This window comes from Cotesia glomerata, linkage group LG3 (assembly GCF_020080835.1).
Source record: "Cotesia glomerata isolate CgM1 linkage group LG3, MPM_Cglom_v2.3, whole genome shotgun sequence".
NCBI classification, from domain to species: Eukaryota; Metazoa; Arthropoda; class Insecta; order Hymenoptera; family Braconidae; genus Cotesia; species Cotesia glomerata.
The window spans coordinates 24099341-24113335 of record NC_058160.1 but is presented as its reverse complement, the minus strand read 5'-3'; the positions used below and the strand labels follow the sequence as shown (position 1 = coordinate 24113335).

Here is a 13995-nt window from a genome sequence, read left to right as displayed (position 1 = left end):
ATGAGTAAAAAAAATTTTAGCTTAATGATTTTTCGATATTTTTTATCACGATATACATAGTTTGGATACGATTGTAATAAATTTTTAAAATAATATTGCTATGATAGGATAAGTTACTAATAATTGAATGGAAAATGTGACGGAACAAAGTTAAAGAACCAACAAACTATTTAATTTTAAAATTTTTCTAAAAGTTATCAAACTTTTGATGATAAAAAATTGACTATCACTAAAAAATATATAAAATCGTGAAGAAGCACAAATTCAAAACTTTTTTGATGATACTAAATTTAACTATAAAAATCTCTTTTAAAATAAAAATATGCACCTCGAAAAATTTTTCTTAAATTAAAATGTCAAAAAATTAAATAAATAAACAAATTTTCTCTAGCGAGAAATTCCAATCTGAAACAAAAAAAAATTAACTTGATTTAAGAAAAGAGTTCTTGAATCAAGAAAGTCATTCTAAAGAGTTTTATTTTTTTTAATCAAGTAAAATTAACTAAAACCAAGAAAAATTTCTCAGTTCAAGATTTTTTTTCACTTTTTTTTTTCAGTTTATTTTTTTTTTTTTTTTTCAGTGTATTTAGAATAACTTTGAAAATTTACCATAAATTTTGAAAAGTCACAAATGACGGTCAAAATCTTTCCAATTCTAATCAATTTAACTAAAAAATTTCATTTTTTCATATAAATACGTTGAAGATAAAATTTTCCTTATTCTCTTCATAATAGAAATACGTTAAAGATAAAATTTTCCTTATTCTCTTCATAATAGAAATGATGTAACGATAATGAATAATACAACGTCAATGTTATTTCAAAGTGAACAACTGGAAACAAGCATTAGTTGATTAATTTATTTATTTAAAACAAGCATTGATTAACACGTTGACATAAACTCATACGGTTAGATGAGAATAGAAGTGCATTGTCGTGGTGGGACATGTGTGCATAGAAACACCAACAAAACTCTTTGAATAATTTAGCAGGCAATACGGGAGAGTGATCGAGTGAGGGGAATAATAAAATAGGCTCCAGTCAGTATAGTATACTACAGGGTTCGAGTTAGTATTAGGTTATTGGTGAATTTACGGTTCTCTGTTGGGCATCGTGACGATGATGACGTTTCCTGTACACGCATACCTACGGAAAACTTATGATCCACGCAAAACCATTTGTTGAGGGTGCTCCGCCTGTACTATGCTGTACTGAGGATTCATCAGCCCAGTCGAGTGGCAATGAGACTCCCACGTGAATAATAAATTACGCATATTTTGTGGTGGTAACAGCGGATAATGAACCTTCCAAGCTTCAAACTCAAACAAACTTTCTGTCGGTTGTCATCTCTGAAGATCTACTTATGTTGAATTTAATTTTTTAGGGGTTTTTTAATATGCAGTGATTTTATTGACAATTAATAAATCATCACGTTGAATTAAACCTTTTTTTTCGAAATTTTAACAGTACAGAAATATTTTTTTTTTTATTCAAATTGGCGGTTCGATGAAATTTTTCCGTGCATCTAGGGTGAGGTAAAAAGTGCACCATTTGTCACTCTTGTTTATTGATGTGAAAAAAAAATTTTCTTTTTATTTCTGAAACATCCACGAGAAGAATAAACCTTTGAAATGATAAAAAAGTTTAAAATTAAAAATTAAGTAAGCTAAAAAAAAAAGTTCAAATTTTGTTTTATTTACTTCGAGCTTTTTGGTCAAAAAAGTAGTTCATTTACACAAAAATCACAATTTTACACAGAAAAAATAAATTTCTTGCATCAAGAAAATTTTGAAGAAGATCAAAGTTATTTTAGAGAAAGAACAAATTTTTTGGGTCAAAAAAATTTGCCTTGATTCAAGAAATTTTTAGTCTTCCTTAATATTTTTTTGAGTCAAGAAAATTTACCCTCGCTATCAAAAATTTTTTCTTTCTGTGTAGGTATATCCTTCCGATAATGGTATGAAGGAAAGCAGTACAAAATTGCAGCCAATTTGATCGATAAATTTTTAGTTATACCACGAGCAGTTTTTCAAAACATCGCTTCGAGACAATAAATTTAATATTTTATGAAATGAGGTCTCTGAGACTCTGGAATATGTGTGATAACTCTGTAAATATTGAATATTTTCATTTTCTTATGTTACAACATACTATAGCATATATACTTTCTATATATTAAATTTTTGAAGTATAAAAAAAAAGATTCGATGTTTCGAATCTCCAAAGGAATTTCTCATTTAATATAATAGATAATATAATAGAAAGTTTTCTGACTTCAGAAGTAAAAAAAAGTAAATTAATAAAAAAAATTTGTCCATAGGAAAGTATTTTACAATTTTATCTCCTGTGTAAATAGTTCCGGGAATCCTTTTGAGTATAATGCGACAGTTTGACTATCGAATAGTCTGCGGATGCATTGGAAGCCCGAAGCCTTTGGCTCTTAAGTTTGCCAAAGGATGATAGTAAAATCAAGATGAGGATGGGGATGTACAAGTACAAGAAGATTGTGTATTTACAGCTGAGGACTGAATGAATATATATGTATAGTATGAAAATATTGAATAGGAATTGGAATTATTTGAACTGAGTAGACGATCGATTATCGATAAATGCCTGTAGGTAGTACTTGCTCTATTAGATGTACCATTTCGCAGTACAAAGAGGAACTATTTGTCTTGATAGCGCAATGATGATACGCCGTCTACAGTCTAGAGTCTACAAAAAACAGTTAGTGGTTTCAATAAAAAATACAATACATGTGGAGGGAGATTGTTTATTGTTGAAAATATGCCGCATTATAAAAATAAAAATAATGAAAGACGTAAAAAAGGCTTAGTAATATTAAGTTGCCGAGAAATATAAAGTAGCAGAGAGTGAATTTTGCAAATTTATGCGTGGTTGGGAGAAGCGACAAACTAAACGCATAGTTCAGCATTATCTAGGCAAGCCTGGTGTGCCGTCGGTTCTAGTATAATTAAAGTATTTGCCAAGTGAATTATTTATGAAGTTAACTGAATAAACGATGGCCGGGTAAGTAACTACCACCGGAAAAGATCGCGGAGAAACGGAAAAGTGTCAAGTGTAGAAAAATTTACCTTAATGTTGTAAAATAAAATAACTTTTGGCAAAGTGTCTGATGGCGATGGCTAACGAACAAAACTCCCGGTAACAACGTTTTACCTATACCAACATCAACGCTCACTAGCAACCTTCCTGGTTAAACTTTTGATCTAATAAATTTCAGCGATATCACCCTGTCTTCGAACAAGACTAAAGACCTAAGACTTTAATCTTCGGTGTCATCTATTAATTGTTTATGTCATCAATTTTCATAATTTATAGCAGCCACGGAATATTTTATCTTCAAGTTTAGTATTTAATAAACAGAAAAAAAAAATTGTATTAACTAAGTTAAATCTTTGAAGGGTAAAGTCGTTTTTTAGACATTGTTTTTTTGTTTTAATGATTTTCTAATATGTAATAATTTTCTATATGAAACTTCAATAACAAAAAATATCTAATTAAAAAAAAAAAAAAAAACAAACATTCTCATCAAAATTTCACTTTTGCTTTGAGTCAGTTCGAATTAATTCAAGGAATTCACTTGCACAAAAAGAAAATAAAAAAAAATCAAGGATAAAGAAAATAAATTTTCTATTTAAGAATTTTTAGAATTCTACAAAGAACTTTGCCATTACTTAATAAGATAACCTATATATCAATCAAAAATTTTATATATCATCAAAATTGTCTTCATTACGTGTCAGAATGCGTTTGAGTAAAATATTTTTTTTTTTTATTCTTAAATGTATTTAATAAAGAAATTCTTTCTTGATACGTGATTATAAAATTCTTTAAAAAAATTACATTATTCTTAATTTAATAAAATTGTGTTTTTCAATGTACAATTTGATTCTCAATCTAAGAATGTTTCTCTTGAATTAAGTAATTTTTTTTTCGGTGTCATCTTGTTTTTTTTTATTCAAGAAAAGCCATTTTCAAAAATTGTGGTATTATTTCAGTGTTTGACAGTGTGTGGTATCTTCTGCACCAGAAATGAATTTAAAAAATGACGAAATCGATTTATTGATTCCCAGTCGAGAGTAAAGCATAGCCTTCATCAGTCATGTAAAAACTACATTCACATACTTCCACACATCTGATCCGAGTACGTGAGCTAGAAATAAAGTTTCTAAAATGAAATTCAAGAAGCACGTCTTATTTTTACGGACGTAATATTATGAAATCTGAAGCCACGTATCACACAAAAAATAGTGTTAGTAATTTAAAGAAAAACCAGCGATAAGACATACTCACTACTCCTTATGCACTGATTCTTCAATAATACTTTCACATATTATATTACGTCAATATACTTTAACACACCAATTTTATCGAGAGGTTTTTATCACCTACAACTGCCCTAATCGCCGTAATTTACTGGAGCCCATTAAGCAAAATTTTTATTTTCTCACTTGAGCCCGATTTTTTATTGACCGTTATCTGTTGAGTGTAGTCGCCGTGGAAAAAAAGCGACGTGAGTATAACGCAACCGCTGGTGACTGAGAATGCACGCGACCACAAGGAGGTAAAAAAAGCTTCCAGTGAAGCAGGATAAAAAATAAAAAGATCCGGGTAGAGTAAAATAGTGAGGAAAATGCAAGTGTGAGGAAGAAAAATATAATGTCGGTAGTACGTCGACCAATGCATGCTGATAAACTTCTTTTAAACCCAATTCCCGTTTACTTCTTTTATTTATGTTTTCTTTTATACTCTTTATACCCATGGGAATTTAAAACTTGAAATAGCCTCCTACCTCTTCCCGGCTATTAGTCCAGCCCTCAACTCGATCCGCTTTTCTCACACCTAACATCTCAGATTTATTGCCGATTAATTATTATTGTAGATCGTTACTGGTTTAACTTTAATCATCAATACAAATGAAATTTTTCGTCTTTAAGGTAGTACTACCGTTACCACAAGAGTCAAATCCCAAAACCTAACCTTATTTGATTAACGTAGTAGATTTCTCTATACTAAATCATGTTGGAGAAAGAGCGACAGAGATAAATTTTGAATGTTTTTTATTAATAAATATTCTCATATGCTTGGAAACCATACTGATTGTTATTAAATATGTTCTAGATGTTATTTTCTCTCGTTGTCTTAATTTTTATAAGAATCTGAACGTCCAGTTTTGTGAAATAAAATAAAATCTTTGATTTTCCATAAGGATCCATGGTTAAGGCAAAAATATGTAAATATTAATATCTTTTTTTCAGGACTTGCCAGGCTTCCAAAAATTTTACTGCTTAATTATAATATTATAAAGTACCAATATGCCAAATTTCATTAAATTCTGAACGTCAATTCTAAAACCGGTAGTACTACCTTAACAGAACATAATTCGACAGTTTCTATTATTAGTTTTTCATATAATTTTTAACTTTCTTAGATATTTCTTTTCGGGACGATGACACAGGTTGATAAGATCAAACTTCTTTTCGTTGTCTTCTATTTTATAAGCGATTTTGAGTTATTCTAGGTCACTGACTACTGAAATGACATCTATTGTTTTGTATCAATTCTTATTTTTTTACAAATCGATACTCACTTGGTTCACTGGACATGAGATAAAATTAAGTTTTCAAACTTACACTGTGGATTTTATCAGTAAAAAAATTTTCTTATATGGTCTGATATGCCCATATTAGCCATATTAAAAATTTTGATTTATTCATCGGAGCATATTTGGCCTAATATGATCCGATATGTTCAAATAAAATTATTGATAGGTCCATTTATAATTTTTTAACTTAAGCGATCCGTAAAAAAGTTTTCTGATATGGTCATGTATGAAAAAATGAAAAATTGATAAATTGTACGGCCAGATCAGGCCATATAAGTCAAATATGAAAATTTTTTCAAGGGTATAGTTGAATAAAAACCATCAGCAAAGATTTCTTAATGTTCACCTTTGTTTAGTTAAGCAGAAAATATTTTAACCCCGTATATTTGAACCCTTCAGCATCTCGAGGATAATAAATGACGGGGGTTGATAAATTCATCACTGTGTCTCGGCGGATAGCTAACAACAAATATAATAATAACTTAAAACTTGGATCATTAAATTAAAATCAAAGCGTGTATTTAAGTGGTAGTATAGTAATTTGGCGGAAGGAAGGCGTTAGGCAAACACGGTTAGGAGATAAGCGGCCTGAGAATGAAAAATAACGACCGGTACGACTAACCAGAGTGAGAGTTCAAAGTTCGTAATCCCTAGCCAAGTTATGTTCATGCTCGACGTTCTGTTCACTACTCTAAGGTCTTGTTGTAATCACAGTGGTAGTAGTGGAAGAAAAGGATAGTGGTAACGGGTTTATGGGTGAGTCTCACAACATTTACACCGCTAGTCACTATATGTATACACATATAATATATATTTAGTGCCTTATTCGAGGAGTGAGACGCACCACCAGGAATAGGTTACGAACTTTAAGAAGAGTCAAGAGAGATGAGAACAGAATAGTCAAGTGTTGCAGAGTATGAGTTCTACCGACGTTGTAAGAGTAAAGTTGCGCCTCCGAGGATCTCTGACACCCTTTCTTCCATCCTACTATAGACGTACTGCTTTATGCTACCCTTGCCGCCAGCTTGTATAGTTGGTAGTAGTGGCACTGATACTGCTCACGTCGGAAAACTAACCGGTGAGAGTTTCACCGGATAATTTTATTAGTTACTTACGCGTTGTATTGTTAACCAACAGTGCATTATGTTAATGGGTTTGGATCAAATTCAGTCATTATGACTAACTTTCATTGATAACATTCAATTTATAATTCTTTCATAACTTATTTTATTAATCATCTACGTTTAACAAAGATAAACAATTTTTTTTTTCTATATGCTAAACTACTAATTATTTATCAACCATTACATCATGTTTCTTTTACATTAGAATTAGGAACGTCCTGAATCATGACTTGGGGGTTTTTCTTCAACTCAACGTGAGCTACTTTATCAAGCAGTGTTGTAGAAGACAAATCTTCAGGGAAAATGTAGTCTTCATGTGCTTGAGTAGCATCGAACTGATAACCTTTGAAATCATCATCCAAGTGATGGCCATGATGTTCGTGACCATGGTGAGCATGGTGTTCTTCCTCATGCGCGTGATGCAGAGAGTGATGATGACCATGATGATGGCCCTCGTGATGATTATGCTTGTGTTCATGTCCATGTTTGTGATGATGGTCTTCGTGATGTCCATGATGATGATCCTCATGATGACCATGCTTGTGATCATGATGGTGCTTATGCTTATGATCTTCTTTATGCCCATGCTTATGCTCTTCATGATGTCCATGGTGATGGTCTTCATGATGGTCATGCTTATGTTCGTGTCCATGTTTATGATGATGATCTTCATGATGGCCATGATGATGGTCTTCATGGTGGCCATGTTTGTGTTCATGACCATGTTTATGATGATGATCTTCATGATGTCCATGATGGTGCTCCTCTTTATGTTCTTCTTTATGTTCATGACCATGCTTATGATGATGATCTTGCTTGTGCTCATGCTTATGCTCCTCCTTGTGTTCATGTCCATGATGATGGTGGTGGGATTCAGTTTCTTTGTGCTGATGGTGGTGGTGGTGCTCATTGACATGGTGATGATCGTGATGATGATGGTGCTCATTATGATGATGGTGTTTGTGATGATGGTGATGCTCGGCGTGATGTTTATGATCCTCATGATGCTCATGCTTCGAGTGGTGATGATGACCATGCTTATGATGATGTCCATGATCATGTTTATGTTCGTGGCCATGATGGGCTTCATGTTTGTGTTCATGTTTATGCTTATGATCGTGTCCATGATGATGTCCATGATGATGGTCCTCGTGATGGTCATGCTTATGATCCTCTTTGTGACCATGATGGTGATCTTCATGATGATGATGATCTTCATGATGATCATGACCATGCTTGTGTTCGTGCCCGTGTTTATGATGATGACCATGTTCGTGTTTATGATGATGCCCGTGGTCGTGTTTTGAGTGATGTCCATGCTTGTGTTCATGACCGTGATGATGTCCATGATGGTGACCATGATGAAAACCATGATGGAAAGTCGCACTGACAACAGTATCATCTACTCTCGGTGAAACTTTTTGCAGGTTATCAGGAGTTTTCAAGCCAACAATAACGTTTTCCTGAAGCTTATTCGGCAGAAATACCGGTGGAACTGCAGGAACCGCAAATGGACCTATTTGTCGCTTGTTCAAAGTTTTCTACAAGATTAAGAAAATCCGTATTTTTCATTATCAATCATCATCCGTATATGTCAGGTTTAAAGTTACAAAGTTAGTAATACTTACCTCCTGGTGGGTTTGAGAATCCCGTATATCTGCGATAGCAGGTGCCTTCGGGGTCTCGGCGTCTCGTGTAACTCTAACCAAGTCATCCGCACCATTTGTCTCATCTTTGGTAGCCTGTCCCGTAAATTGTTGGTTCCTTGTACGTGGGTCCTGATATATCGCATCAGTAGTTCCAATCGCAAGGGCGATCACCACCAAAGCCCACTATTAAAAGTATATTAATACATATTAATACACCTTAGAAAATTGACTTAACGGTCTCCTTCTCTTCGCTTATCAGTTAATTTTCAACAAAGTGTTTCTAGGACCTTGCAAGATATAGGTATGAATATGGATATATGTATTAACCGTCCTTCACAGTCTATGGCATTTAGTTCAAAACTTCGAGATCAAGCAACTTGCCGAGTTCGTCCTGCACGTTCAAGCGGAACAACGAGATAATATCCACTAAATCCTCGTGAATTCGTCCATTATCATTTCCCAACCCCTCTTTTTAGATATCCTTTTCCAAATATCTCACCCGCCGGCTGATTGTAAAACGATAGTCGGAATGGAAAATGGTTTTGCTACTCACTAGCTTGACTCAGCATCAGCAAAATTATATTATATCATATATCTACACCGTTTTATTTAACAATTAGCCGGCGGTTGGAGACAAAAAAAGAATCGAAAGTGAATAAGTTGAAATAACTAATTAAGTCTCGATTGTGGAAAAAAGCTTCTGGTTATCGATTGATTAAAATAGAGTTAGCATTTAATTCCCTTGGGAAATTAAGCTATAAATACTTTAACAATTTCGAGTCCAATCAACGACGAAACCATTTATTCTAAAAGATCTTACTGATTGGTATATGAAGCTGTTTACGTGAATTTATGTATACCTCAATTTCGTTGGAATAACAACCACACCAATACTAGCGAAGCAAAGTCTACCTTTGAGAATTGCGTCACATTCATTCGCTATACAACTTGCCGTAGTATAATTAATTAAACAGAATTGAAACTGAAATAATTAAAGTTATTTTAGCAAACAAAAAACCGCTCGGTTAAAATTGAAATTATAACGAAATTCCATATCCATACAAATTGATATTATTATGTACAATTAGGAGTAAGAACTTGAACCCCCGTTTTTTTTTTTCTTTGAATGAATATTATCACGCAACGTGAGAAATGTTCGTGTTGAAATAAATTTTTTTCCGCTCGAGTTTTCTTTTCTTCTCATTTCCGGTTAACCCGGTAAAAATTATGCGCCCGGAAATTCATTAATAGCTTTATTCATTCTCACATAGAAATACTGACGAACCCATTTATAATTTTCATTTTTAATATGCATATATTACTAGAATGGAAACAAACATGAATAGAATTTAAAATTCGCGAGATTTTGCTGCATAAAATAGTTTTATTAATAATAATTAAAATTATAATTGTAACAGTTGAATAATCAAAAGATTACGTTATATCACTAATTAATTTTTCACTCTAAGATATTATTTTTATAAATAAACTTTTTACGTTGGAGCTTAGTGTAGTTGTTCTTAAGCTTACGTTTTACATTACCACATGTGTTCGGTCAAAAGCTTTTCAATCTAGTATAATTAGGTGTCACGAGCAGTAACCATTCAATTTTGGTTACTACAATTAAGTGTGTGATAATATTCAAAACAACGAAGTTGCTACTACTCATTCAAACATTATGCTAATATGTCGCTTGTGGAAATGTTAAAATTGATGTTGTTGTATTGTACAATTGTCAAATTTAGCAAGACCTATTGAAAATTTGAAATCGAAATTGTGAGTGAAGCTTTTAAATATGCAAATATTTTTGAAAATAAAATTTTAATTTTATTAGAACTATAAACTCGAAAAATAACCTAAGAATCACTTTAAAGATTTTTTAATTAAAAATACACCATTCAAAAGCAGACACGTTGTTATTAAATCACTTACCCGCAAAATCATATCGTGCTACTGTGAAACCGTCCGATCAAAAACTGCATATAAAGTACCCGTAGCGCAGCGACTTTTATAGAAATTCTTACTGTCAATTTCTTTAACCACCGGCAATAAAATTGTTGACAAAACAGTGATGTTTAATTACAGCTGTAATAGTCAGTCGAGCGAAAATTAGCCAACGTCCGGGATCCATTCTATCGTTTTAATGGCAATAGCAGATCATTTCGATATTTTACAGCTTTTTTTTTCATCAAAACTAATAAAGAATAATAATTCGAAGAAATTATGAAAAGAATTTCACATTTCAAGTGATGTTAATAGATAATTAAATAATATTTATTTTTGTGAGAGAATTTTTGTCTGGTTGCTGAAGATATATATAACAAACTACCATAATATAATATATAACTAAGAGAAATAAAACGAAGCTGAGTCTTAGTAAACAAAAAAAATATTTAACATTCTTTCAAATCACCAGTATATCTCCACTATCGCTCGTAAAACCGCACTGTAATATTATATACTTTATATTGTACACTATATTATACAGTTATAGTGGCTGCAGGACAGCATGCTGACGCAATATGGGATATAACTCTGGAGAATAAAAACAGAAAATAAAAATTACTTGTCATTGATAAATTTTTTTATTTTTTTTTTTAATAACTAAATTTTAGAACAAAATTTTACACACTTTTTTTTAGTCATACATATCAGTAGCGTTGATCGAGTCATCCGATGATTGATACATTCCTTATCCTTATTAAAACTTCTAAGTATTTTTTTTGAAACAGCTGTAGTTGGAGCATGAATAGATTTGATATATATTGCACTATATTTCAATAACTCTAAGTGACCCATATTTAATTTAATATTGTCAAATTACATTCATCATAATAATTAATTAAACTCTAATTGAAACTTTATTGATGCTACAGTGGAAAAACTCTTAAAAATATGGAAATTTAAACAATTTTGAACAGTTTGAGAAAAAAATTAATTTGTTTCGTTAGATGTTAAGTTTGAAAAGTGACAAAGAGATATTATTCATGGGACTAAATGTACAATATAAATTGATATTTCTTGAAAATAACTCTTGAAAGTTACAAAGAATAATAATTATTATTCAAAGTTTCATGATTTCACAACATTTTACCATTTCAAATATAATTGTAATTTATACGTTATTTTACTGTACTATATTATTGTTCCACTAGACTCTATTTAATAAATTAAATAGACTGAAAATTTATACCAGTAAATAGCCAATATAAGACTGAGTAAAAAAAGAATTAAAATTGTTTTTGACATAATTCAACTTTGTAATATTCAAATACACTCAATCGGCGTATTTTTGTTTACTTTTTGATTGTGTCAGATGCAGATAAAGTGACTCATTAGTATAGATAGGCAAAATTGAATGTTATTCTATTTGTTTTGCATCTACATCCATTGTAATGAGATTACAATTACTATCCAATATTTTGAAGTAAAATTTGCTAAGCGATGACAATTCAATATTTTCAGTTTTTCTTGTTTCAGAGCGGTAAGTTTTAAACTGTCAGTCACACTGAAACGTGTGAGATGAATTTGACAAAAAATATATATAGTACTTGTTTGTACTTCAATAGAATAGGATCATTTAATTCTGTTACTGATTATTTTCAGCATTAGACACTAGACTAGAACATCTCAAAGTCTGTTATGACACACGTCATACCATGAATTGACGATAAAGCTAAACGCATTGTAGAGTTTTTTGTGACAACACTTTAGTCTTGTCTCGTTGTACAAACTGCAGAAAACTTTTCACATAAAATATCTAAGCTTTTGTTTGTTCCAGAAAACTCTAAATGTTTTACATCTGATCGTTTTTTTTATCTTTTTACTGCATTTTACTTCTTACTTTTGTTATTTTAGACAGTATTTTTAACTCTGGTAATTATTATTACATTGAAAATTTCCATCATGCAAAGTAAGTTAAGCATTCGAAACCGTCAATTTTGTATAATCATAACTTCAGTTCAAAATAATAAACAACCAGAATTTTTTTTTAGTCTTCAAGTGTGAATCAAAAAGTTATATAATTAATCTTATTTCAAATTATCAAATCTTGTGATCTAAAAAACACATCAAGTCTGAACCAAGTCAACATGAATTTATATCGAGCTAATATGGTAAGTTTGCTGCGAAATTTTAGTTCCACTTGAACTACCAGAAAGACAGCCTAAGGCGGTGTATGCCAACATCCGTTTAACTGTAAGCTTGCCCAGAATAAGGCTATCACATATTATAGAATTTGCAGGACTTCCATACATGCATCTTGAGGTTTGACTCGAAATTGATTACCTAATTTTAGCAAAGTCAAATTTGCAAAAATAACTCTTTTCACCCTTTTTTCTCATTAAAATGTCGATGGGTAACATATTTTCTTCTAAAAAAAAAATTTGTATTTTTATTTATAGGACACTGAAATGAGACTATAGACAGATGCAAGCTATAGTATTGACAAGTTTTGATTAATGACCGCGTGCTCACGCATTCCCATAAAATCAACAGTGAAACATTTAAAGGTCTCCAGTTTTATCACCGAGCATCAGATGTTATCATTTTTTGATCAACGACTGCGAGTATCCAGAGAAAAATTTTGTAAAAAATGGTGAGTCTGAATTTTTTACTTTTTTTTACATATTGACACTTCACTTGTTGATGTTGATACATTTCGTTTAAGAGGGTTTTCTAGTCTAGAAATAAAAAAAAAATTTTTTTTCATATTTATAAAATTTACACGTTCAAGAATATGGTATTATAAGCATTTTTCAAGGTTTCTTTAAAAACGGTTTCCTCTAAACTACTTTTATTAAAACATTTGATGTAATATCTCAAGTTGTAATCAACTAATTTACTTGAAATTTGACATAGATTTTCTCTAGATATATTCTTTTGTAGCTCCTACGAGAGTGATGTCAAAATTTCGATGTTTAATATTTCCAAAAAATTCCAAAAAGTGAACAAAATTAATCTGTTTTTTCAAACAATCGCCATTTAGCAAACAAATTTTTTTTTCCTTTTCTGTAGTAAGTAAGGGGTTGTAACAAAATTCTTACTAATTAAGAATCTCCTTTTATTTTTCCTTTCCAATTACCACTCGGAAATAGATGATTCTAAATTTGTATCTAATGTATTACACCTCCACAATTATCATACTAAGAACATCATTTATAATACCACTGAGTCGAAAATAGCACCACCGTTATACAAAATTAGAATCACTTTTTTTTCCATGTAAAAGGGCAAAATATTATCAATCAGAGCGCGCAATTTTTTTTGACCCCTCACTTTATCTGTCTCTACCATTTTTAATTTTTGCTTTTTTTTATTAAAAATTTTTTTTGTATTCTTGAAATATAAATAAATGAATACTAAAAGTTTGGATAGAGGAAATATTTGTTGTTCTTTTTTATCGAGCTTTAAGAAACGTCTTAAATTCTCGCCTCAAGACTAAATTATTTCCTCAAAAGTGATATAATCGAAAAGAAACAGGATAATTGAGACTTAAAAGTAAATTGAGCGCCATTTAAGATCTAAATCTAGCTTATAATTCATCTACTGATCATCTTATATGATTTTCCTTATTTACGACTGTACTATTACA

General features: G+C 31.2%; 1 protein-coding gene across 1 annotated transcript; it reads right to left on the bottom strand.

Annotated features, from left to right (window-relative positions):
- Positions 1 to 6877: 6877 nt before the first annotated feature.
- LOC123261622 (histidine-rich glycoprotein-like) lies at positions 6878 to 11135 on the bottom strand. Its single transcript, XM_044723319.1, has 3 exons — positions 10335 to 11135; positions 8382 to 8585; positions 6878 to 8294 (listed from the first exon to the last, which is right to left on the bottom strand). The coding sequence occupies exons 1-3, from the start codon at positions 10344 to 10346 to the stop codon at positions 6939 to 6941; spliced, it is 1572 nt and encodes a 523-aa protein (XP_044579254.1). The 5' UTR covers positions 10347 to 11135; the 3' UTR covers positions 6878 to 6938.
- Between the last annotated feature and the right edge of the window lie 2860 nt (positions 11136 to 13995).

Coding starts and splice junctions, on each gene's coding strand:
- LOC123261622 (XM_044723319.1), bottom strand. Junction 8,295..8,381: donor ATTCTCAAACCCACCAGGAG/GTAAGTATTACT, acceptor TTAATCTTGTAG/AAAACTTTGAACAAGCGACA.